Source organism: Megalobrama amblycephala, linkage group LG18, assembly GCF_018812025.1.
Source record: "Megalobrama amblycephala isolate DHTTF-2021 linkage group LG18, ASM1881202v1, whole genome shotgun sequence".
In the NCBI taxonomy this organism is placed as follows: domain Eukaryota; kingdom Metazoa; phylum Chordata; class Actinopteri; order Cypriniformes; family Xenocyprididae; genus Megalobrama; species Megalobrama amblycephala.
The window spans coordinates 14,233,784-14,257,684 of record NC_063061.1 but is presented as its reverse complement, the minus strand read 5'-3'; the positions used below and the strand labels follow the sequence as shown (position 1 = coordinate 14,257,684).

Genomic DNA, 23,901 nt, shown 5'->3' with positions numbered 1-23,901 from the left:
TCATGAAGCAGTGTTTTGAAATGGGCCTATCACTAGATATTGTTGAAAAGTAGTTTTTTTTTTTTTTTTTTGGCACACAAAAAGTATTCTTGTCACTTTATAATATTAAGATAGAACCACTGAACTCACATGAACTGTTTCAAATATGTTTTTAGTACCTTTATGGATCTTGAGAGTTTCAATTGTTTTGCTCTCAATAGAGGCCTCACTGAGCCGTCGGATTTCATCAAAAATATCTTAATTTGTGTTCCGAAGATGAACGAAGGTCTTATGGGTGTGGAACAACATGAAGGTGAGTAATAAATGACATTATTTTCATTTTTGGGTGAACTAACCCTTTAAGCGTGATGTTTGCTCACCCACAATAAAAATCCAAAGATATTCAAAACTCATTGGAGAATGGTTGTGCCTTGATATACACAACAATTTAACTGTATAAAACACTGTTGAGGATGTCTCCAACAAGAGCAGGTGTTTGCCAAGTCTGCATTGATCCAACCCTAAAAACAACTCTGGTCATTAGCCTAGAGTTACCGAGACTAAATCCAGAATTTTACAGCATTATTAATTGATACTAAAGGATCATTCAAAGTCAAATGAAGCATCTATGACTTCTATCAAAACTATAAAACTTCATAACAATACGACTATGCGAGTTAATATTGGCTAAAGTGCTTGTTGTGATTGTAAGGACATAGATGCAAACAGTACAGGAAATGGTCTTTATTCTTTTAATATATTATCTTCTGTGTTTCTCATCTGTACCTGCAAGTTACTGCAAATAAATTTAGTACCAAATAATAATGAAAATAAAGCAGTCAGTAAACACATTGTTAATGGTTTGACTTTATTAATAAGAGCATCATGGTCATGGCCACTGTAATCATTTCCTCATTGCTGAAAGATATGCTAGTGCTTATTGAAGTATTAGCAATAATTTATTTAGTAGAAATTCTACAAACAATACAGGGATGCTCTTGGTGTGTGCTTTGGACTTTACCTTTTTTTTGTAATAATATCCTCCTCATGTGCAAGGCTGTGTTTATACATTCGTTCCTTCAGTGTATCCAAGGACAGCTTATTTTAACTCAATCCCTGCACTGTTTGTAAAGTAGGTGACGCTTTGTGCTTGTGCTGACCTACACATGTATTATGCTTGTTTGCTCTTCTATGTGCATATCACCAATGTGACTACATGGGGAGGTGGATTGTTGCACTACTTTGTATCTTGTGTCGTCTATTTTATCTATTATCAATAGTTGTATTAAACTGAAATGAGCTTAAACCAATATTTTAAACATTCTAACAGTCTAGGGAGGAATGAATGAGAAGGCCTACAAATGGATGGATAGATATCCCAACAAGAATATTAAAGCCTGAAATCGAGGACAATGGTTATATAAACATACTAAATAATGTGTTAATGAAAATCTAAAAATGCAAAAAACATTTTTTGTGATGGTTAGTTTTAAGGGTAAGGAATAGAAAATATCATTAGCTTAGTATAAAACCAAAAGAAGTCAATGGAAGGTCCCCACCATGATAGAAAAGCGAATGTGTGTATACAGGGTAATAAAGAGGAATACATTGAATTGCTGCTGAATACATCTACTGTCAGTTGGTTGCAGTAGACATGAGGCTGACATAAGAAACCTCTAAGGCAGAGATAAGTGAAGTCATAAGCACCGTGCTTCTACCAGGCAATTAAAAAGAACGAGATTAAAAGAAGTCATTAGCCAGGACGGTGGATTAAAGCACAGTGTCAAACAGTGAGGGATTACAATTCACCAGCCTACATTCACTCACTGATCTTTTACCATCCCTTTTTATTAGGTCTATTATTATTTTATTTTTATTTTTTTTACTTTTCCCCCTGAGAACCATTTGGTTTTGTTTCTGTCAGATCTACCTTAGTTGTCCACCTGAATTTTGATTCTTCTTTCTTTCTAATGTCTATTTAAAAACTTCAGTAAATGCAGTTCACATCTCAGTCCCTTTTTTCTGTAAGCTACTTGTATGTTGTTGACGAATGGATTTACAATATTACACCAACATGGGCTTTTTCACATTAATGCAGATTCGCAAAAACTGCTTTGCAATGTTAAAGGCAGGTTGCAGACGCCCAGCTTTTCATGTAAAATACATTACTCCCATGGTCAAAAGGAGGACACACTGATCTTTTAGTTTGTTATGGACATGATTTGCCAAAGATTTCAATAATAGGACATTAAGATCAATATAGGACACTGATGTTCCATGCCTATCAGTATTTTCTACTAGGTATGAACTACATATATATTTAGGGTCAGTCTGTATCAAGTCATTTGACGTTGATATGACATTACCAATGTATATTATTTTCATTTCAATCCCTACAACATTATACACATTCATGAACACATTTTGAGTTGTTTTTCAGTGTTACACAGAGACACAAATCAGTCTCTTACGGTTAAACTTTTCTATCCTGGCTCTGGTAAAAATTCCCATCTCTTCCTCGACTTCTTGATCTCCCTGTCTCTTATCTGAACCTCAGATATCAATCTGCCTCTACTATATCATATCGGTTCTTTTAACCCGTGTCAATACCATGCCCCCCATGACAGCTCTCTTCTCCGTGAATGATTAACACCGGAAAATACAGAGCATCTTGGTAGGTTGGTGGCCTGTCTCTCTCATCCTCCCTGGTCTCTCCGTTCTCCCTCTCCTCCACTTGTTCCTGGCCTGTCTCCTCTATGTCGTCATCTTCTAGCCCTTCACTCTCTAATACACCCCTCCTCTCCTCATCTGGCACTCTAAACCCAAGACCAAGGAAACCCCCACCACCCTCTTCCAGCCGGCTGCTCATCCCACCTCCGAGGCTTCTCGAGTGAAACAGGCAGGGGTGGCGACTTCTTGCGGTCTGCAACCGGCCGAGAGAGAAACCACTGCGACTAAGGGACAGCCTGCCGCCGGGCCTAATAGGGAATGAGTTTGTCCCCGCAGCCACATTCCCTCTAACCCAGGAAGGGAGCGAGGAGCTGCTCGTTGAGCGCCGACACCTGGGGCAGCTCTGAAGGAAGTAGCTAGAATTGCGTCGCATACGTGCTGCCATCGCGACCGATAATGGTGTGTTTGTATTCACTTCCAAATCCATAAGCAAGGCCTCAGAGTAGCTAGGCACCATTTGCTGGTTACAGCGAATGTGCCATTCCAGTTCGGTCATATCCACTGTGTTGACCCGTGATATGATGCGCAGAGTGGGACCCCCGGTGCCATGCTCGAAGCCCGTACAGTAGTTCCCCGTCTCCGTATTATTGTCATTTGCGTCCTCATTTTCGCCAAACAGTTTCTCGACGTGGTAGTGGACGTACGCCGTGCGATACTCGGCAATCACGCGAAGAGGCCACGATAGCAGGAAAGCCGAGGCCAGCCAGTACACCCAGCGTCGGGTGTACCAAGGTGGGCGTGATGGGTTGGGGAATGCCAGCATGTGTTCCCGAAAGTCAACGTTTTTAAGGTGCATACCCTCCCGCGCTTCCATGTAGTCGTCCAGACCTTCATTGTCCCCGAAGAAGCGTGCTCGCTGCGTGAGGTAGGCAGTCTCGGCACGAGCACTGGCGAAGCTGAAGCACTTTGTGAAGCGCAATCGTGTGACGGGATGCTCCAAAAGGCCCTGCAGCTCCTTCGAAACGTCTTTGACCCCGAGGCGCGAGTAATCGAACTCGGAGCTCGCTGCATGCGTGTTGACCCGTTCATGGTACACCTGCGTAGTCGTGTACGCGTCTCCATTGCGGTAACGCGTCACCTGTCTGGTACGCCGTACGTAATGGTAGCTGATGGCCTTCCACCAGATGCAGGGTGTGGCTTGTTGCAACCGCTGTATCCTGTCATACACCTCACTGATTTCCACCTTAGCAAGGTTAGCTGTTTTGGAGTAGCAGTGCCAACACTCCACCAAGTAGACAATGTACAGCATGGCCAGAAAGGCTACAGGTATATAGATGTAGCCATTGGAACATGGGCTGTCGTGATAGAGTCGGGCTCGGTCTCCGTAGAAGTAGGCGGGGCCTTGGTCATCAGAAGCCATTACGGTGATGCGGTACAGGGAGCACCAGCCTAGCGTACCAAAGCATCCATACATGAGCAAGGTGAGCAGCAGGCACTTCCAGTGTGACTCTCGGCACAGCGAGCCACTCAGGGACTGCTTGAGGGGACGCTGCTATAGGCAGGAAAGGGGGAGGACGGATGTAGATGAAAATATAGGAAGACAAGGGGACAGAGGGTAGTGCAGATGGATAGGAAATTGAAATGGGCAGGGTTCAATAAGAGATGAGTTGGAAGGTGTTGGACAGAATGGGAGTGAATAGATGACAGAGCCAAAAGAAAGCAGAGAGGAGCATGGTTGGGGGAACAGGAGGGACAGGGAAAGAAAAAAAGAAGATGTAAAAATTAGGTTTGGCAGAAAAGCATATAACACCTCTGATACATTTTAGATGTTAATGTTACATGTAAATTATATGCAGTTTTACTTTTACTTACTTTTAAAAAACTAGGGCTATCAATAGAATAAAATAATCACTATAAATCTCACGATTTCAGAGCATTCTAAAGAAAGAATATTGTGCAATATTGTACAATTCTTTTTTTTTACTTTCTTGATGCGTTTTAGACACTTATTTTCTACCTTTTTTTGGACACACTAGGACCCCTTTGATGCCTCCTGGTGGTCCTGACTCTAGTTCGAACCCCAGTTTTAGATGATTCAGGGAACTAGTATATTTCATTTGTGTTACAACATGCACAACTGAGTGAAGCAAAGTCTCCTATATCCACTCTGACATGGTGCAGAGAGAACTCAGTAATAGATCATTCTCCTGAGGGCTGAATACATTTCCTGGCTGCTCGTAACCCAAACCATGTCTCCTTTTAAAACGCTCTGTATGACTGTGGAGGGGAAGTCTAGAAGCTTTTAGACATCACTGAGTGCATCATCTCGACTAAATGCATAAGGATCTCTACTGCCTAGTCTGAGCCCAGTGGTGGCTTGAGGTATTGTGGCCATATGGGAAAAGATGAATTGATTCCAAACTAACAGGAGGGAGAAAAAAACAAAAAATAAAAAAAATAACAAGCCACACAGTTCCTCTGACACATGAACAAAAGGTATTGCACAAAAAGATTTTATTTCTATGGTTGGTCTGCAATATTTTATTTTTTCGTCCCCTCTTTGTCCTTCTTTCCTGCTGTCTCTTCTCTAACATCACATACACACCCCTTCTCTCATACACACACTCGCACACATAAATCAGCTAATAGTACGAGCAATGCCCTTGCTGTGAGAAACTGCAGCACTAAAAGCAGGCTGCAGCCCAAGCATGGCATGGAGGCTGTGCTCCTCTTGGCAGGAGTTTAATTGTTCTTTTACAAGGACAAGAGAGCAAACTGGGATGAGAGAGACAGAATCCATTAGGGCCTGCAGTGTGACTTGCCATGTGCACAAGCTAATATCTACACATGTTTTTAATGACGACCTGAAGCATGAAATTATAAAATAGCATATAATAACATTTTAATATAGCATATAATATTCCCATTTATACTGTACATATTTACTTAATCTGTATGTTTTCTCTAGGTTTTGTCTGCCTGTATGTTTTATTTATTCAGTAGATGGAGAGAGGTGCAGTGGTGAGAGGGTGAGAAGCATGTGTTGAATCCTGTTGGTACCACAAGAAAATGTGTCCTAGGAGATGTGAATGATATTCAGTGAGATTAAATTCTGGAGGCTGTGATTGGGGAACTTGCATAGAACAAAATGGCTGTGATATATAAATAGTGGATAAAGTTAGCCTGCTATTTCAGAGCCACTTTAATATGTTAAATTATTTAGATGCCCCAAGAATGTCTGAAGTCATATGATCATGTGCCCTTTTCATCAGTCAGTGATGGGCAGAATCATAAAATCAGGCCGAATGTGTGTCAAATTTGTGTGTTTTCCTGTACATGTATAGTGTATGAGTGAATGATTATTTGCCCTCTTCGGATAGGGGATAAGAGAGGAAAAGCAAGTGACTCTTTGTTTTTGTTCAGTTTACTTGCTCGTGGTGCATAGCAACTAGGTTGGGGCCAAATAACTAGTTCTTATTCAGATACAATTAAAAATTAAATTAAAAAAAAAAAATCCTGTATGTGAATTCACCCACAGATGAAGGCAGAATATCATAATAAAATTCAGATTTCAGCACTACTATTCACAGGTAACACTGCAACATGCTACTGAAAATACAGCACAAACAAACAGTTTAACAAACACTGTAATCAGTGTAGTTCAATTGACAAATCTCTCTTCTGAGTCAGTTCTTTTCAGTGACTCAAAAACATTCAGCGTAACCATCACACTCTTGTAACTATTTTATGTTTAGGCGAATTGGTGGCTAATCTGTTTGAATTTGTATGATCTCAGTCATACGTTTCATATGATCTGCTTACACACCACTGAAGGTTAGGTGTGTAAGCAGACCTATTCTACTTAGGGAAGGCGTAGGACATACAGCTAGGCCCGGATTAACACAGTGTAGTGCCCTAGGGTGACCACATTTGAAGTGCCCCCCACCCCCCAACAAAAAATAAATAAGCAAGCCCAAGAAAGACAAAGACTGTTGCAATCAAGCAATCATATTAACACTCTGAGGTCTGAGGGTATCGCCGGCGATACCACCGCGTTTTTTTTCTTACCAGTGTGAAAGAGACTCAAAATACTCCGTCAATGTTGCACATACAATTAAGAGTTATACACCATTTTAATCTGTTGAATATCTTCTTTCATTTGTGTACACTCACAGTAAAAACAAAGTGTTGTGCTTTTTGTAAAATAAAGAAAACTAACATGATGCGTGATCTCTCGTCTCCCTCTGAACAAAGTCCAATCTGATAGTTCTCAGAAAATGAACTGTAACTTAGTGAATACGAATGACAAAAAAATTAAACTTATGTCTAAAGAAACGTTGAAATGTCAGGTTTTAAATCGTGCAAGTCAAATCGAAAACAAACATTTTGTGTTTATGTAATCTGTATGAAAAGAGAGCCATGTCAGAAGTCAGTGATTCAGCTCATTATCCGCTAATGCGGCCACGCCCACGGAGCGAGTGCTATTCAGACGCAAATTCAGACGCAATACATGCATACATCGTCTCAATCGTGTATTTATTGTCTTGAAAAGTGTTTATCTGGATGTTAAAGCCATGGTTAGCGAACTCTAGAGGACATGCAGTTAGTTCCTGGTTCTTCTTCTTCTTTATATGGATTTGTGGCCTAAAGGTGTACAGAGAGCGCCCTCCGGCTGCAAGTATGAATTGTATCCAGCACTCATAGTGATGATATATAGAATAAATATAGAATAAATATTACTCCTCTGTATAGAAATTTGACATAAACATATAAGAATCCATCAATATTTCTCCAAATGTGCATGCTTTAAGCTAAAAGCCTATATGAAATGCCACAGAGGTAACATAATTGTTCAGACACTTTGCATCACAGAAATACATTATATTTTAAAGAATATAATAGAATACCATTATTTTAAATTGAGCTGAGACATGATTACAGAGGGTTTTTTCACACCCTACCTGACTGAAAGGCCTCATTAATATGCAAGTCATTTCAGGTCATTATTATTTGATTCTTTTGTCTTCTCAGGTGTAAATGGTACATTATTCATGATCATTCACGCCTCCATGCATACTGTGTTTCTTGACAAAAAGTGACTTACAAAAACTAAATCAATATATTGTTTTATATGAAGGAGTAGGCAGCATAATTTTTACATAATTTTGAAGCAAAAACTCTAGTTTACAACCTCCAATACCCAGAAGTCTTATGAACACAGATTTAATATACTTTTTTTGGCCTTATTTCAGTGACTTTCAGTGAAAGTTTTTTGTTTTTTCAATAACCACGCATAAACATTATTACTTCAAAAACAAAAACCTGTACATACATGTTCCTTACATATTATTGTAGCCTAGTTTGTGTTGAATACAGTGTAATGACACTTGTGTCATTAATGTGTTTATGAACAAATGAAAAAAGCACAAATGTCAGGGCATGTCAAAACTTCTCCAGGCCCCAAATCAGCCTCAGACTCCAGAGGGTTAACAGTTGAATTCAGCACCACAGACGCGCGCAGCAGCAAAACACACACACTGAACTTTACAAGCTTCTAAGCAACCATCTAAAAGAGAAAACCGTTCCACAAATTTCAAATCGACAACAGCGTCACATATTTGCCGAGAAATAATGGTAAAAAAGCCTTAAGCGGAAAATCTTTTTTCTAGAATTTGTGCATGCAAAATCGTCAATTAATTCTGCCTTCACGTGCTATTGGAATTATCGTAAATACGAGCTTCCTAGGTAAAAAAAAAAATTGCACATGAACATTTACATAGGCCTATGTGTGTAATCATTTGAAGCGTATTGTATGTTTTGTACACAGCGAAATTTGCCTGCATTTGACAAATTACAGAATCGTCAGCCACCGGACTACCTAGATAGCACCGTGAATGTCTGTCAGTGCATGGGACACTACATAGGCCTATAATTTTGGTTTTAATAAGATTTTCCCAATAAATAGGCATAAACCTGGTGTCCTCCACGTAGTGGCATGCACAGGGGGCACCGCGATGTTGAGACCTACATCGGATGGGATGGATTTTCAGTTCCGCTCCCGCTCGCCCGCTTCCCGCAGGAATCATTTGATTCTCCCGCAACTCGTACGCGAGTAGTGTCTTACCGCCCGCGCCGTGCTCTGTTGCGTTGGGTCCCGCGGATCCGGGAGTGCAGGTCTCTACCGCGATGGGACCACAAAGGGCACTTTCACCTTTGCGATCAAAATGGCAGGGCTCTTTATATTCTCTCTGTATATATTGTATCATTAACTGTTAATTTTGTATCTGTATCCTTCCAGCTAAATAATATATATACAAAACATAATTTAAAAAAAAAAAGTCTAGTCATTATCTCAATCGCTTGGTGCCCCCCTATTGGCTGGTGCCCCAGGGCACTCGCCCAATCCCGTCTATGGATAATCTGGCCCTGCATACAGCGTAAACTTTTTGAAGAATACGGAAAGTAGAAGCACGTAAAAGGCGATCATTTGTGTTTATAAAGCATATACAGTTGTATTTTTTTCGAAAATGAAAAAATCGTTTCGCTAGATAAGACCCTTATTCCTCGTCTGGTATCGTTTAAAGCCCTTTGAAGCTGCACTGAAACTGTAATTTTGACCTTCAACTGTTTGGAGGCCACTGAAGTCCACTATAAGGAGAATAATCCTGGAATGTTTTCATCAAAAACCTCTGAGCTGGCACAAGCTAGTGGAGGCGGGGCTAATTAGCATATTCATTGCTCCGCATATATTAAAAGAGGCAAGGGTGTAGAGCAGTGGTTCTCAAACTTTTTTCCCAGTGGGCCGCACAATGGTCCAAGTGCAAGTCTCATGGTCCGCATATAATTTACATATGACGTCACCAATGCAAACTAATCAGATTTAATGTTATGGTATTAGCAGATAATACTATTATTATACCAAGATGTTGCACACAATAAATAACAAATAAAAACTAACTTACTGACATTAGCTTTACAATAATAATCAGTAATGCTCAATGAACACACAAACTGTATATACAATCACTTTAAGTTGCTATTTTATTCTGTATGACTTTATGACTCTCTTCAACATCATCGCAATTGTCACCAAACAATCACATAAATGCCTTAATAAGCAAATGTTACTCAGCTCTTTTTACAAACAACACTGAGCGCATTGTAATTACAATCTCTGACGATATCAAGCATTCTGTCTCGCGCAGCATCGGATCCGCGAGCGCGCAGAGTTGGGCTCATCCAGCCGCGGGTGCGCTGATGCGGTTATTTTTACTGATTTAAAATACATCAAACAAACACATCGAATTTACAATTCAGTCTTTTGAAATTGTAGGTTTTGCTTGTCAAGTACTTTACTACAGAGCAAACAGGAAGGCTGCCCATCTCGCTCATTAGGCCTAACAGCAAACTGATTCTTCCATTCTTCTTACCTTTGCTGCTGATGCTGCGACTCTTCTTGTTTGCATGTGTTCCTTCATTTTATCTTCCACATTTAGTTTTTCTCCTTTAATAACAAATTTGACCATTTTGAGGCTTAAATTTACAAAATTAATGGCTACTGTTTGAATTCTTCCTAAGCGCGCACTTGTGTTTCGTTAACTGAGTGATTGCGTCATTAGCCTACATTGCCTGATGTCTGAAAATAATAAATGCTCACCAAAATTATTTTATATGACAAATAAAGCATTATAGCTCATTTATATATTTTTTTAAGAATTCACTTTAAATTGTACAAAAATAAATTGTATGCTAATTTTTATAATTATTATTATTATTATTATTATTATTGTGGTCGGCATATCGCGGGCCGCATTTACATTTGTGCCGGGCCGCAGGTTGAGAACCACTGCTCCACACCCATTCAAACGCTTACTGCGCGTGAAGTGTCGCGTCGCGCCGCGCATGACTCGTTGTCATGGCAACTGAATCACGGAGGAAAACTTTAAATATCTCACCTTCGCTTTAATTTCGGACCATCTCCAAAAAGACATAAAACACTAAACAAATGATTTTAATGAATCTAGATTTTTAATCCCTTACACACAATTACTGCTGTTGAAATACGAAATGGAGGCGGGTCCGGATTGAATTCCCTCCGGGTCCGGATCTGGACCGGAGTCCGGACTTTGAGAAGTGCTGGTGTAGAGTTACATTCAAGCTATTTAAAGGCATGAATATTTTTTTTTTTTCACAGGAAAAAATTTTTAGATATGTAATTTTGGTGATCAAAAAATAGTTTTAAGGGATAAAATCATTGACTACAGGAGGACTTTAATATATATATATTGTTTGTTTAATAGCCTATTATTGTTAAATATGTAGTCAATTATTGGATTGCATTTATGCTACCTCTAAAAATACTGTGAAATTAATTACATTTTGTGTTAACACTTTTTGCATGAATTTTTTTAAATAGATTTCTTGTTGAAATGATCTCATCATTTGGTAATGGAGACTGTATTTCTCAGTTACAGAACTGGAACTGTTGCGTGGTATTAGAACCTAAATTATTAAAATCTTTATGATTCCCATACCAAGTAGAGATTTCCCTTTCATTTCTAATTGTGAGTGCAACATTTTGAGATGAAGGACATTGAGCACATAAAATATTCAGTATGATCAAATGATATTGAGAGTGATATGCATTAAACGTTAGACTGCAGAGCACACAAATCAGCGGACAACTAGTACACAACAGAGACTAGTTATGTGTCAGAGGCGTGAGGATAAACTAATGATGGTAAAGATCAGAGGAGAAACGGATACAGTCATGAATTAAAACAGGATGGTCTAAGTGGCCTTTTAAAGTCTTGATTGCCTTGTCAGCATGAACATCTATTTCTATCAGACCAGGCGATCTCATTACTTTCAAAGGGATGTGTTTATCCACAAAGCAGAAAGAACGAAGCATCCAGAATCACTGGCATATATGTTGTTCTGTACAAAGCAGAGAACAGATGAACGTCAGACTCAGACATTGTAAATTGAGAAGAGCTGTCACTAAACAGAAATAGCTGCAGCTAAAAGTACTGATACGTTTGTAAGTGACAATGTAGCACAAACATTATGAAAACTCAATAATGATTACAAAAAACTTCCCCTCCCCCACTCTGTCTCTCAGTGTATCGATCGGTCTGTAACAGTATATGGGGGTAAACTCAGCAACTGAGGGTGTGAGAGAGGGAAGGAATAAAGGGAAGGCTTGTATTGTCACAAAGAATGTATTTAAAATAATTCAAGCCACTGTATGTGATGCCAGAACAGTGAGTGTGTTAATTATTGGATTTTCTTTAATGAACTACACACTGGATGAATAGCCATCCAGAAAATAATTAATGCACCCACTGAGACCTGACCTTGGGTTATCTAAGATAAATGTTGTGAGTCAGGTGGGAAAAGTCAAAGTGAGAAAGCAGAGCGAGTCAGAAAAAAAGGTTCAAGTGAGAAAATCTGAGAGCAAAGAATGTCTGTACTCTTATAGAAAAAAAGGTTCAATGGGGTTCTATAGAAAGAGTTCTTGATTCAGTTTTAAAGGGTTAGTTCACCCAAAAATGAAATTTCTGTCATTAATTACTCACCCTCATGTCGTTCCAAACCCGTAAGACTTTTGTTTTTTCGGAACACAAATTAAGATATTTTTGATGAAATCTGAGAGGTATCTGAACTACACATAGGCAGCAACATCATTGATCCTTTCAAGGCCAAAAAAAGTAGTAAAGACATTGATAAAATAGTCCATCATAGTGGTTCAACCTTAATGTTATGAAGTGATGAGAATACATTTTGTGCGCAAAATACAAATGTGACGAGCAGGGCGGGCGAGAGCTGTGAGGGAACGGCGCGAGGCCGGTGACGCGAGAAGATAATTAGCTTCACCTGCGAGGCGCACCGGCCGTGAGTCCCTCACGGAGGAGCTCCGGATGCATAAAAGGAGGAGCGACAACAGTGAAGGACGAGAGAGGACCAGGCCTGGACTTTATTTTATGTTTTATTATGTTTGTGTGGCCGGCAGACGTCCGCGAGGGTCTGCCGGCATTACTTTCATTTTGTATTTGTTTATTTTGGAATTAAAGTTTTGTTGAACGTTCGCCGGTTCCCACCTCCTTCTTCCCGTATCTACGAACTGTGTTACATTGGTGCCGAAACCCAGGAGGAAGAAGGGACATGCTGTCGGAGAGCCCTCGCTGCTGAGGGGGATCGCGGTGCTGCGGAGTTCGGGCAGCGCGGGAGTGTGAAGACCGCGAGAGGCTGCCCGAGGCGGTGGTGCTGGAGCCTAGTGACAGGTGGGACGGAGAGCTCGAGGCCGTGCCCCTGGGACGAGGTGGGGTGGCTGCCGTCCAAGAGGGAGCGGAGGAGTCGCCGCCGTTAGCCATGGGCCGAAGCCTGCTGCCGTCCGCCATGAAGGGGAGGAGCAGGGAACGGGGGACTCGCTGCCGGCTGCCCTCAGTCGGAGGAGTCATCGCTGGCCGCCAGGAGGCGGAGGAGGATTGAGCCGTCCACCGAGCGTCCAGTATCATCGCATGGCACCGCGAGGAAAAGACTCTCGGCTGGCTGAGGACCGAGTGGCAGTGTGTCCGGAAAACGGACCAAGATCTGTCGCTCCCTGTGCTTCCGTCTCTTTTTCTCTCGTCTCGTCTGTCCTTACCCCCAAGTGCTGCGGCCGCCGAGACAGGCCCCGGGGGGGAGTAGAGCGCAGTCTCGTGGGTACCCCCTGGCCTGCAAGGGGCGATGGGGGGATGTGAAGAGCAGGGCGGGCGAGAGCCATGAGGAAACGGCGCGAGGCCGGTGACGCGAGAAGATAATTAGCTTCAACTGCGAGGCGCACTGGCCGTGAGTCGCTCACGGAGGAGCTCTGGAAGCATAAAAGGAGGAGCGATGACAATGACGGATGAGAGAGGACCAGGCCTGGACTTTATTTTATGTTTTATTATGTATGTGTGGCCGCCAGACGTCCGCAAGGGTCTGCCGGCATTACTTTCGTTTTGTATTTGTTTATTTTGGAATTAAAGTTTTGTTGAACGTTCGCCAGTTGCCGCATCCTTCTTCCCGTATCTACGAACTGTATTACAACAAACAAAAACAATGACTTTATTGAACAATTTCTTCTCTTCCCTGTCATTCTCCTACGCTGTTTACACTGTATAGATGCTTCAGGGTTCTACATCATAACTCCAACTCAGTATTGGCTAAATGCCAAGAGACGGCCAATGGTGAGACGGCATTCTGACGTAGAACCCTGAAGCACTGCACTGTGTCTGTGTCGACAAGTATTCTCGACGCTTCATAAAGATTGAACCACTGTAGTCACATGGACAATTTTAACAATGTCTTTGCTATCTTTCTGGGCCTTAAAAAGGTGCAATGATGTTGTCGCCTATGTGTAGTTCAGATACCTCTTGGATTTCATCATAAATATCTTAAAGGGGTCATATTATGCCACTTTTACAAGATGTAAAATAAATCTCTGATGTCCCCAGAGTGTGTATGTGAAGTCTTAGCTCAAAATACCCTACAGATCTTTTTTATAGCAAGTTAAATTTGTCACATTTTGAGGGTGAGCAAAAACGCTGTTTTGCGTGTCCCTTTAAATGCAAATGAGCTGCTGCTCACAAGAAGAGGGCGGAGTTTCAGGAGCTCATGTTAGCAGCTCCGATTAACATTACCTCACACAGACTCACTTAAATGTCAGAAACTATTCAGCTTTTATGTTCAAAACGGAGTCGGACAATGATGGAGAGACTCAAGAAGAAGTGACAACATGTAGAATGCAACAGGATGTTTCTGAACGGTTAGTTGATGAATTTATGTAGCTGATGTGGAGTGAACTATCTTAAAGTCATTAATTAGCATATTCTGTCAAGATAATCTATAATTCACTCATGTGGGAACTGCTGTAAGATCCTACAGAGACAGTGAATATGTGCTGCATGAAGATAGAACAGGTATAGTTTAGTTTAATTACGATTATAACTTATGTTGTCATCTTGCTTTTATGACATGCTATTGCATTTGTTACATACTGTAATGCAATAACATGGCCTCACCCCTTTGTTGCATATTCCCAGGGGCAGAGTTTATGTAAATTTTAGGGTTAGTGATGTCACAAGCTCGTTGTAGTCCCTACTAGCCGTTTGTTGTAGTCCTTAAACAGAGAATTTTTTAAAAGAAAATATCTGAGACTGTCCTCCAAAAAAAACAAAAAAGCATCTTATTACGACCTATATTTACGTTTTAAAGTCATGCGCCCTCTAGCTGGCGTAAAAATAATGACAGTGTTACGTCTGTCATCATGAAATGACGTATGACTGTCGTTACCAATCAAAATGCGTGTTCATTTAAATGTGTGGAGTTTTTACACTATTTCTCCTATTTCCATTTAGCAAAACTCATTTTTTTATTAACGACTACAACCACCCCACCGCTAAACCTACCCTTAGTGATTTATAGTGCACATACTCTTTATGAGCACATGCGTTCCCTGGGATCGAACCCACGATCGCATGATTGCATATTGTTATTGCAATGCTCTGCCAATTGAGCTACGCGAAACCTTAAATATGATGCAGATAAAAGGGAACAATACATTAAAATTAAAGTGTCCTGTTGTTTTAGCAAACGCTCCTATGGGTCGTATTTCATGAATTAAAATGAAAGTGTCCTGTTGGGGCGGCACGATAGGGGTGCCACTTTAGTAAACGCTCCTATGGGTCGTATTTCAGGGAAGTGACAAACGACCTATATGGTCGCATTGTTTGGAGAACATGTTGAAATATCTCCCTTTGCTTTGAACTTTGAGCGTCGTAACTTTGCAGATGTTGTTTATGCTCAAACAGCAACATTACACACTAACTAACATTAAAAAATTTTAATCATAATCAACAACCCCTTTAATTTGTGTTCCAAAGATGAACAAAGGTCTTACAGGTTTGGAATGACATAAGGTTGAGTAATTATTGACAGAAATTTAATTTATGGGTGAACTAACCCTTTAAAGAACCCTTTATGCCAAAAAGGTTCTATATTAGGAGAAATGTCTTACATGATTTAATAATACTTTCATGTTTAATGGGTTATTTCAATTTTTTCTAGTGATCAAGTATGTTTACAAGCTGCTTAATTCATGAATCCATGATGAAAACCCCTAATAGTTTATATATATTTGTGTGTGTGTATAATATGAAGCACCTGACATAACTGTTTAAGGCTATAGAACCTTTTTCTTCTAAGAGTGAGTTTGTAATGCAAATATTTAAGTTAAAGTGTGTAATTTTTTGATGTTAAAATATTTTCTCCTGTCCAACTTAATATGCTGAGTCAATATATAAGCCATTTGCAGGTTGTTTTCTCTGAAAGTGTAATTTTTTTTATATCACTAACAGAAAAATCAGCTTACAGTTGCTTAAATGCTGAAAGCTATAGGAACCCATTTGGCCAATCCTCCCTGTATTTGATGCAAGATAGCATTCATTCTATCACAGATCTGGCAAAATAGTGAGACAGACAAATAACTGATGTGCATTCTCATCCACTAGCTCTCATCGCTCCTATGGACAGGCCTTTTCTCTTAATTAACCAGCAATTCCAATCCAGATTAAGTAAAGTCAAATGTCCAATAGTTAAAGTAAATCCTCAAAAACTAACTAACATAAATAACACCTTTTCTAAGGCACTGAGCAATGAAATGTCCATGCAGAGCATGATTTTACATAAGGCAATACTTCAAAACAATATTTACTGCACCAATTTTCTCCACTTTGCAACTGCATATAAGACAATAAAATGGTTAAATATGAAGGGATGACTTGATTAAAGCAGTTTAAAAAAAAAACGATTTTGCTTAAACACACTAATTTTAGCTTTAAACAAACATAATCATTGTTCACTGATAGTGGAGTGGGTGCTCACCTGTGCAGTGACATCATCACACATGCAGCCAGAGAATATGCAACTGTCTTGGTATTTATTTAGATTTTTTATTATATTTGTATGAATATATTCATATAATATATATTTCATATTTACATTTTCTGCACAGTTTGAGTGATTTTAAGGAATCTAGGAGCCAATTTTATAAAATAGTGTGGAGTTTGTTAATATATAATATAATATTTCAGTATTCTGACATCAGTAAAATGGATAGCAATCACTAACTTTCACTATAAATATTTTTTCTTTGATTAATTTCTTTCCATTCTTGCACAGTGTTGCATTTGTTCTCATTTTGTTTTTGACTGAATTAATGATTATGCATTACGTGCAAAATAATATATATATATATATATATATATATATATATATATATATATATATATATATACACATTTCATAATGCGTGCAACTTAATGTTAAGTACAGTGTACCTATGAAATACAAAATATATAAAATAATACTACAAAATCACATTTCACCTTCTACATGTTCATATACCATTGCACTACAACGAGAAAAAAACTCATGGTTTTATTTACCAACATTTTCACGCCTTACCTCCTCCCTTCCGCCCCCATTCAACGTGGGCGCTTCTCCAGTCACCGTCACCCCTTGCATTTTTCACTAACATGTATTTACACGGCACACACAGTCCAGGATGCGGTCCACCGTTAGGACCTCTCCGTAACCTATTTCACCCCATCGGCGGCGAGTGCCACCACGTTTCTATGGTGGCGATATTCACGACACAAGAGCATCCCTCAAAGATGCGTCCTTTCCTTTTCGTGTCTCTCAAAGGTTATCACATCACCTAATCTCAAGAGCGATTCTTCGGGATTCTAGGATCAGGAATAACGGGTAACTGTTGCGCTTGATTTCCCCTCAGCGATTGTGTGACAAAAGCATCGCAGAATCGACACAGAGCGATGGCTGGATAATAACAGCGCGTGCATCATACTCGCGCCTCGCTCCGCACAGCCGTTTGTGTCGAAGACTGCCGATCACGGTGTGTCGTAATCAGTGGCGGTGAGATTAATCTTTCATTATATTCTCTGCGCTTTAAAGAAAGGACGTCCGAAATGTTGAAATGACAGAATCCTCGTACTCTCCTTCTCGAGCATCTCGTGTTTTCCACCTCAGCCTCCTTTCACCTGAACGGTCTCCTTGCAGACTTCACTCTGACGTCATCCTTGAACGCGCCTTCAAATCCTAATAATTGGGCAGTTCGTACCAACCCGCTGACAGCGCGTGCACATGCGAGGTTCGGTTATGAATGTAGGTCCTGTTTAGTTATTCGGTATTTATTAGTCAAAATGTCAAAAGTTTAAAGCTGCGATGTTAACAAAAAACAAACATTTGGGGAATACTTGTGGAAAAAGAAGTGCGCTGAATTGTAGCACTGAATGTGCACTTGTAGTGTGTTTCAAATCGTAAACGTAGCCTATATATATATATATATAAACTGTACTTGCAGATAATTTAATATTAAAAAAATAAAAACGTACATATTCCTTATTTTCTTAACACATTTAAGTGCAAGGATGTCAAATTAAATGTTAATATATTTTAAATAATTATCTTTAAATTATTGTTTGTCATGCTTTAAAGATGTGCACTTGTTTTGATGTGCTGACTAACATATTAAAGCACATGTAAAGTCTTTGATTATAATTTTAACTATGTCTTGTTCAATATTAGCTACATAAAGTTAATATATTTTAAATGTACACAATTACAACTTCATCATTACAAATGTGACCCTGGACCACAAAACCAGTCATAAGGCCCTTTTTCTTTGAAATTGAGCTTTATACATCTTCTGAAAGCAAAATAAATACACTTTCTATTGATATATGGTTTGTTAGGATAGGACAATATTTGGCCGAGATACATCTGGAATGTGAGGGTGCAAAAAAATCAAAATATTGAGAAAATTGCCTTTGAAGTTGTCCAAATGAAGTCTTTACCATGCATATCCACTCACAAAAATACATTTTTGATATATTTACGGTAGGAAATTTACAAAATATCTTCATGGAACATGATCTTTACTTAATATCCTAATGATTTTTGGCATAAAAGAAAAATCGATCATTTTGACCCAAATATACCCGTGCAACTTAAGACTGGTTTTGTGGTCCAGGGTCACAAATGTGTAAGTTTCGACAGAAATTGCATTAAAATATTTTTGTTTACGATAAATGCTTCTCAGTACATTCGGCAGTATAGACTTTAACCCTAACCATTTCAAAAACAAATATGAAATTACATACGTCAGAAAGCACTCTCAAGTTCAACTTCATTCAATATAATTTTAAATTATAATTAGGGCGATTAATCGCAAACAAAATAAAAGTTTGAGTTTGCATAATATATGTGTGAGTACTGTGTGTAATTATGTTTATACATAAATAGACACAAATTAATGTGTATATTTAAGAGAAATATGTTATTTATGTTCAAAATATTTTTATTTATATATAATATAAATTATAGAAAAATATAAATGAATACATATACTTGTAAATATTTCTCAAATATATACATGAATGTGTTTGTATTCATATATACATAATAATTACACACAGTACTCACACATATATTAGGCAAACTCAAGCTTTTATTTTGTATGCGATTAATCGCGATTAATCGTTTGACAGCCCTAATTATAATACATTTTCATTTAATTGCAAATAACATTTGGTTAAGTTTCCAAAAACATTACATTCAGTTTGCACTTAAGTAGGCTATATTATTTAAAGTATATTATTTTCATAATAAACACTCTTTTTTAACAAGTATCAAGTGTATTTCTTTTTCACAAGACTATACGTTCAAGAAAAAAAAAATAGGGTCATCTTTTACAACACACCAGAATTTTATTTTTTGGTGAAATATGCCTTCAACAATTTATTGCTTCAGTGTCATTTGTGATTCAATTCAATTCATCAGAATTATTTTCCTGTTTAGACATTTGGTTCTGCCTAAAGTATTACTGACTGTACAAAAGTATGTAGCGTGTAGCGTGTAAAAAAATGATTAATTATCATATATCAGTAATTCTTCTAATTTTATCTATTTTTACTCAGCACTATATTTGGGGGGTTTCAGGTGAACACAGTGATGTGTTATGTATAGTTGCTTTTTCTCGTTATTAGTCTCTGTGGATGTTCAGCTTGAAGATGATTCTGCAGACTGACCCGTGTCTGTGCAGTCAAACCACACTCCTCACACACATACAGTTTGTCTCTACGCTCTTTGTAGGCATACTGTTGAGTAATGGCGTGGATCTTCTTTAGATGAGATTCTAAGGAGCAGCGCTGGGTGAAGGCTTTAGCACACAAAGTGCACTTATAGGGTCTCACACCTGTAAGTTGAGAGGAAAGTTAGAGAATATACAAACTTACATATTTAAACATGTAAACATTATTATATAAACTTACCAGTATGAGTACGTATATGCCTCTTCAGGTCAAAAGTGTCATTAAATCCTTTTCCACAGTGCTCACAAGTGTACTTCTTTGTTTCGCTGTGGCACTTCACATGGCGTTTCAGCATACGTGCTGTAGTGAATGTCTTCTGACATACCTGGCAGGATAATACTGATGCAGCAGGTAAAATATCTGCTAATTTGCTTGCATGTTCTGGGATGACTGACAGACGAGACGGCATATTACCTGTAGTTATCTGAAAATGGGAGAAGAATGATATCATACTAGCACATTCACACTAACATTACAACATGAGTCAAAGCAGCGGTTGTAAACCAAAAGAAGTGTCAGCTCACCTTTATCTTTGAGCGCAAGTAAGGCACTCTTTGGGTCCTCATGCAGCATTCTGGCTTGTGATTAGGTTGACCCTGTGCAGCAGAGGATGGCAGCTTTGCAGACAGGACATTCAGAAATGTGTTGTTTTTTTGTGCAGTTGTGAAGCAGGAGTATTCTGCAATGCTTCCCTCAGAGACTTCATGCACATATGGTGGAAAAAGGGACTCTATGGGAGCAGCAAGAGCAGAGAGATTTTTCAGTCAGATTTTGACTGGCCACTGAGTTCAGGTCGTCTTTATTAATTAAATATTTTTTTATGCAGCAAGGTTTTTTTTTTCTTATTTAATACAATCCAGTAATCAGTAGTCCTGTAAACATAGGCATTCAACGAAATATAAAACAGTTTACAAAGAGTCAGAAATCACAAAGTCATTTAAAATACATATAGCTAATAATAAAAACGAAAAAGATATAATAAATAATAATATTTAATAAAATAATAGAACAATATGGCTGAGATATAATGATTTGTTTAGTCTAACTGCATTTGATCTATTACCAACAACAACAATCGTCCAAATAAAATGAATTAGGCCTATGTAATAACGTAATTATGCATTAAGTAGCCTATTAAATCCTGTTAACTCCCCTGACCCTGTGACACACGAACATGAACGAGACGCTCACCAGGTATGTATATGTCCCCACGCGCAGAATCCGGAATCTCACTCCAGCTTCTTTTTCCAGTAGCGATGTTCACTTTTTTGACCAAGAATGCTCGAGGCATTTTCGGAAAAATTGGCGAATGGTAGCCTATATGTTCGTCCAAGTTCTTGGGGATGCTTTTAAGCGATCCTCTCGCAACATACAGTTCTACAGTTATCAACAATTCAACTATCGTTTCCTTACAACAAGGAAACCGCCAGGTGAGGTTGCGCATGCGCAGAAATGTAACGGCGCAGTGCAGGTAGCCTACAAGTATAACCTGTTGTAAAACTAATGTTAATAATGTAACCGTGGAGAGAATTTATGTAAACGGGTTGTGTACTATGTAATTATTAACAGGTTAATGTTAGTTTTAGAACACTATGTAGGCTAATTTTAGTCAATTTATCAACTTTTTAAACAATGATGACGTTTTCTGTATAGGGTGTGGGTCTACTCCTTTGTTTAGTTGTTTTGTCTGTCTGTATGGAGGTGGGTGGGTGTTAGGGTAACAGTAGGCTATCAGCAGGGGGGCGAAAGTGCCCTGTCACATATATTATGCCTACTAAATTTTTAATACACTTCTAGTAATTGAAAAAATGGATGTTTCATAATAATAAGAGGATTAAGTTAGCCTACTGACACGTTCACGTTACTATATTAGACAATACAGACGCTATAACAAGCTGTCATCAGTTTAGTGTACATCAAACCTTTGTATGCAAATTAGTTTGGAGCATCTTAATGTCTTAAAAATCAGATAAGCGTCACAGTAAAACGGCCCTTCCACACAATGAAAAACACAAACACACTATTTCTAAAGTAGGCTAGGCCTACCCTGCGGAGATGAATACAGTAGTGTCCGTGCATTGTTGATACTACGTCAGTTGATAAATTAAGGGATTGGTAGCCAACAAAATATTATAAATAGGCTATGTAAATTTTATACACACAGCAGGATAGCAGTTTTGCATGGAGACCGGGTCATTATTTTTACTGTATAGTGAATATTTCTCAGAGTAGGTTGTTTAAAAATCACTGTCAATGCAGTAGCCTAGCCTACAGTAAAGTATTTTCTATACAAAATATAAATAAATAAATAAATCCTTCCCAATAGCGGAGCATGTCACACTACATGGGGTAAGTTGTCACAACCTGGGATAAGCAGCCAGTTAAGGCTTTTCAAAAGATTTTAAAACATAAAACACCAATAACAGTAGTGACCAATAACATGAAACCTTTTTTTTTTTTTAATTCACTTTTCAAAGATTATTAATTTTTTTCACAGATATGGAGGATCTCTTTTATACCGATTGGACCAACGAGGCACCCGTAGTTTAAGAGCAAGCATGGCGCTGCCCTGATGTTCTTCAAATATCTCGGTATGTTAGATAATATTGTCGACGCCAGTAATAGAGAAATGTGTCGTGTTTGAAATTTCAGTATTTCGAAGATCATCATTTTATTAAACCATGGGTATTCAGTGTGTGTTATTCGGCGTAAGGCGTTGTCGCACATTTATTTCAGCGTATCGACTGACAGGTATTCAGTCTTTAAGAGCTTCAGTGTCTACAGCGACGCAGTTCGTTAAAATCAAAGATATCACAAGTATCTCGAGTCCACTACGTTGTCACGTGCGCGTGAATTCAGTCAGGAATGCATACACCTTCACCTCTTCTGCCGTCGCAAAGGACGTGATTCTCTTTGAACATGACCGGACCCGTTTCTTCAGACTTTTGGCCATTTTTTGTGGTGGTCAGTTTATATTTTGGGCATATCTGGCTCACTTTGCTTTCACAAGTCTTAGAGACACAAGAAAGATCAGCGGTGAACCTCAAAAGGTTAGAACTGAGCTAGGGGGGATTTTCAGTTTTGATATGAACCTCGGTTCAAATGCCTGGAGGTATGGATTCACTCTTGGGTGCCTAATAATCGGTAAGCTTTAGTTCTGCATTTTGACAATATTGCATTTTTATGTAGGTTATTCAAGTTATATAAACTGGCTTGTTGTTGTTGTCATAGGTGGTGGTATTGTTGGTGCAGCAGCATTGTTCAGCCGTCGTTCTGTCAGTCGTGTGATTCTGCATAAGGGAGGTGGAAATGTCACAGTGTGTACACAATCACCGCTGGGACCTCTCAGAGCTCACCATCTAACTGTGCCTTTGACTCAAGTGGCCTGTCATGCACACAGACTGGAGTCACCTTCATTTATCCCTCTTAAAATCAAAGGATACAAGTTCTACTTTCTTTTGGACAAAGAAGGGACACTGAATAACCCTAAACTATTTGACATTACTGTTGGGGCCTACAGACCTATATAATATGTCCTGTACAGTTCACAGTCTACAGTTCACTGTGGATGTCAAATCTTGGATATTCATTTTGTTTCATGTTGCCTTGAAGGTAAAAAGAGCACTGAAATTACAAGAGGAAGAAACTGTTTAACTTTATTGTTATTAAAAAAACTTTTTATATGGGATTTGTGCTGACTCTAATTAAAAATAAGCTTGAACAAGCTTATTCTCTGTCATCTGAATTGTGTGACACATAGGCTTAGTCATATCCCCATAACAAGGTCCGACTAAGACAAAATTATGGTTCTGGCTTTGCATTTCTTTTCTCAGCAGTATTCATGTGTTACAGAGCCCCTAAATGGACATGTTGATGGAAAAAATATGAGATGGGATTTCAATGCTTTTACGTTCACAGAGAGACGAGAGAACACAGAACCATTGACATAATTTTTCTTCTCATATTTTCCTTTACCATGTCCCTATATATATATATATATATATATATATATATATATATATATATATATATATATATATATATATATATGATATGAAGT

The 23,901-nt window shown here is 38.8% G+C and overlaps 3 protein-coding genes across 3 annotated transcripts; 1 reads left to right on the top strand and 2 right to left on the bottom strand.

The window, feature by feature from the left end:
• Positions 1-830: 830 nt before the first annotated feature.
• On the bottom strand, positions 831-18,037 carry LOC125253129 (transmembrane protein 151B). The gene is made up of 2 exons (XM_048166926.1): positions 17,137-18,037; positions 831-4,201 (listed from the first exon to the last, which is right to left on the bottom strand). Exons 1-2 carry the CDS (start codon positions 17,194-17,196, stop codon positions 2,573-2,575), a joined length of 1,689 nt encoding a protein of 562 aa, XP_048022883.1. The 5' UTR covers positions 17,197-18,037; the 3' UTR covers positions 831-2,572.
• A 1,234-nt stretch (positions 18,038-19,271) lies between these two features.
• Positions 19,272-22,223, bottom strand: ovol1b (ovo-like zinc finger 1b). The gene is made up of 4 exons (XM_048167174.1): positions 21,033-22,223; positions 20,366-20,571; positions 20,022-20,265; positions 19,272-19,945 (listed from the first exon to the last, which is right to left on the bottom strand). The coding sequence occupies exons 1-4, from the start codon at positions 21,283-21,285 to the stop codon at positions 19,707-19,709; spliced, it is 942 nt and encodes a 313-aa protein (XP_048023131.1). The 5' UTR covers positions 21,286-22,223; the 3' UTR covers positions 19,272-19,706.
• A 151-nt stretch (positions 22,224-22,374) lies between these two features.
• On the top strand, positions 22,375-23,527 carry tmem223 (transmembrane protein 223). Its single transcript, XM_048167175.1, has 2 exons — positions 22,375-22,985; positions 23,073-23,527. Exons 1-2 carry the CDS (start codon positions 22,523-22,525, stop codon positions 23,369-23,371), a joined length of 762 nt encoding a protein of 253 aa, XP_048023132.1. The 5' UTR covers positions 22,375-22,522; the 3' UTR covers positions 23,372-23,527.
• The last annotated feature ends 374 nt before the right edge of the window (positions 23,528-23,901 follow it).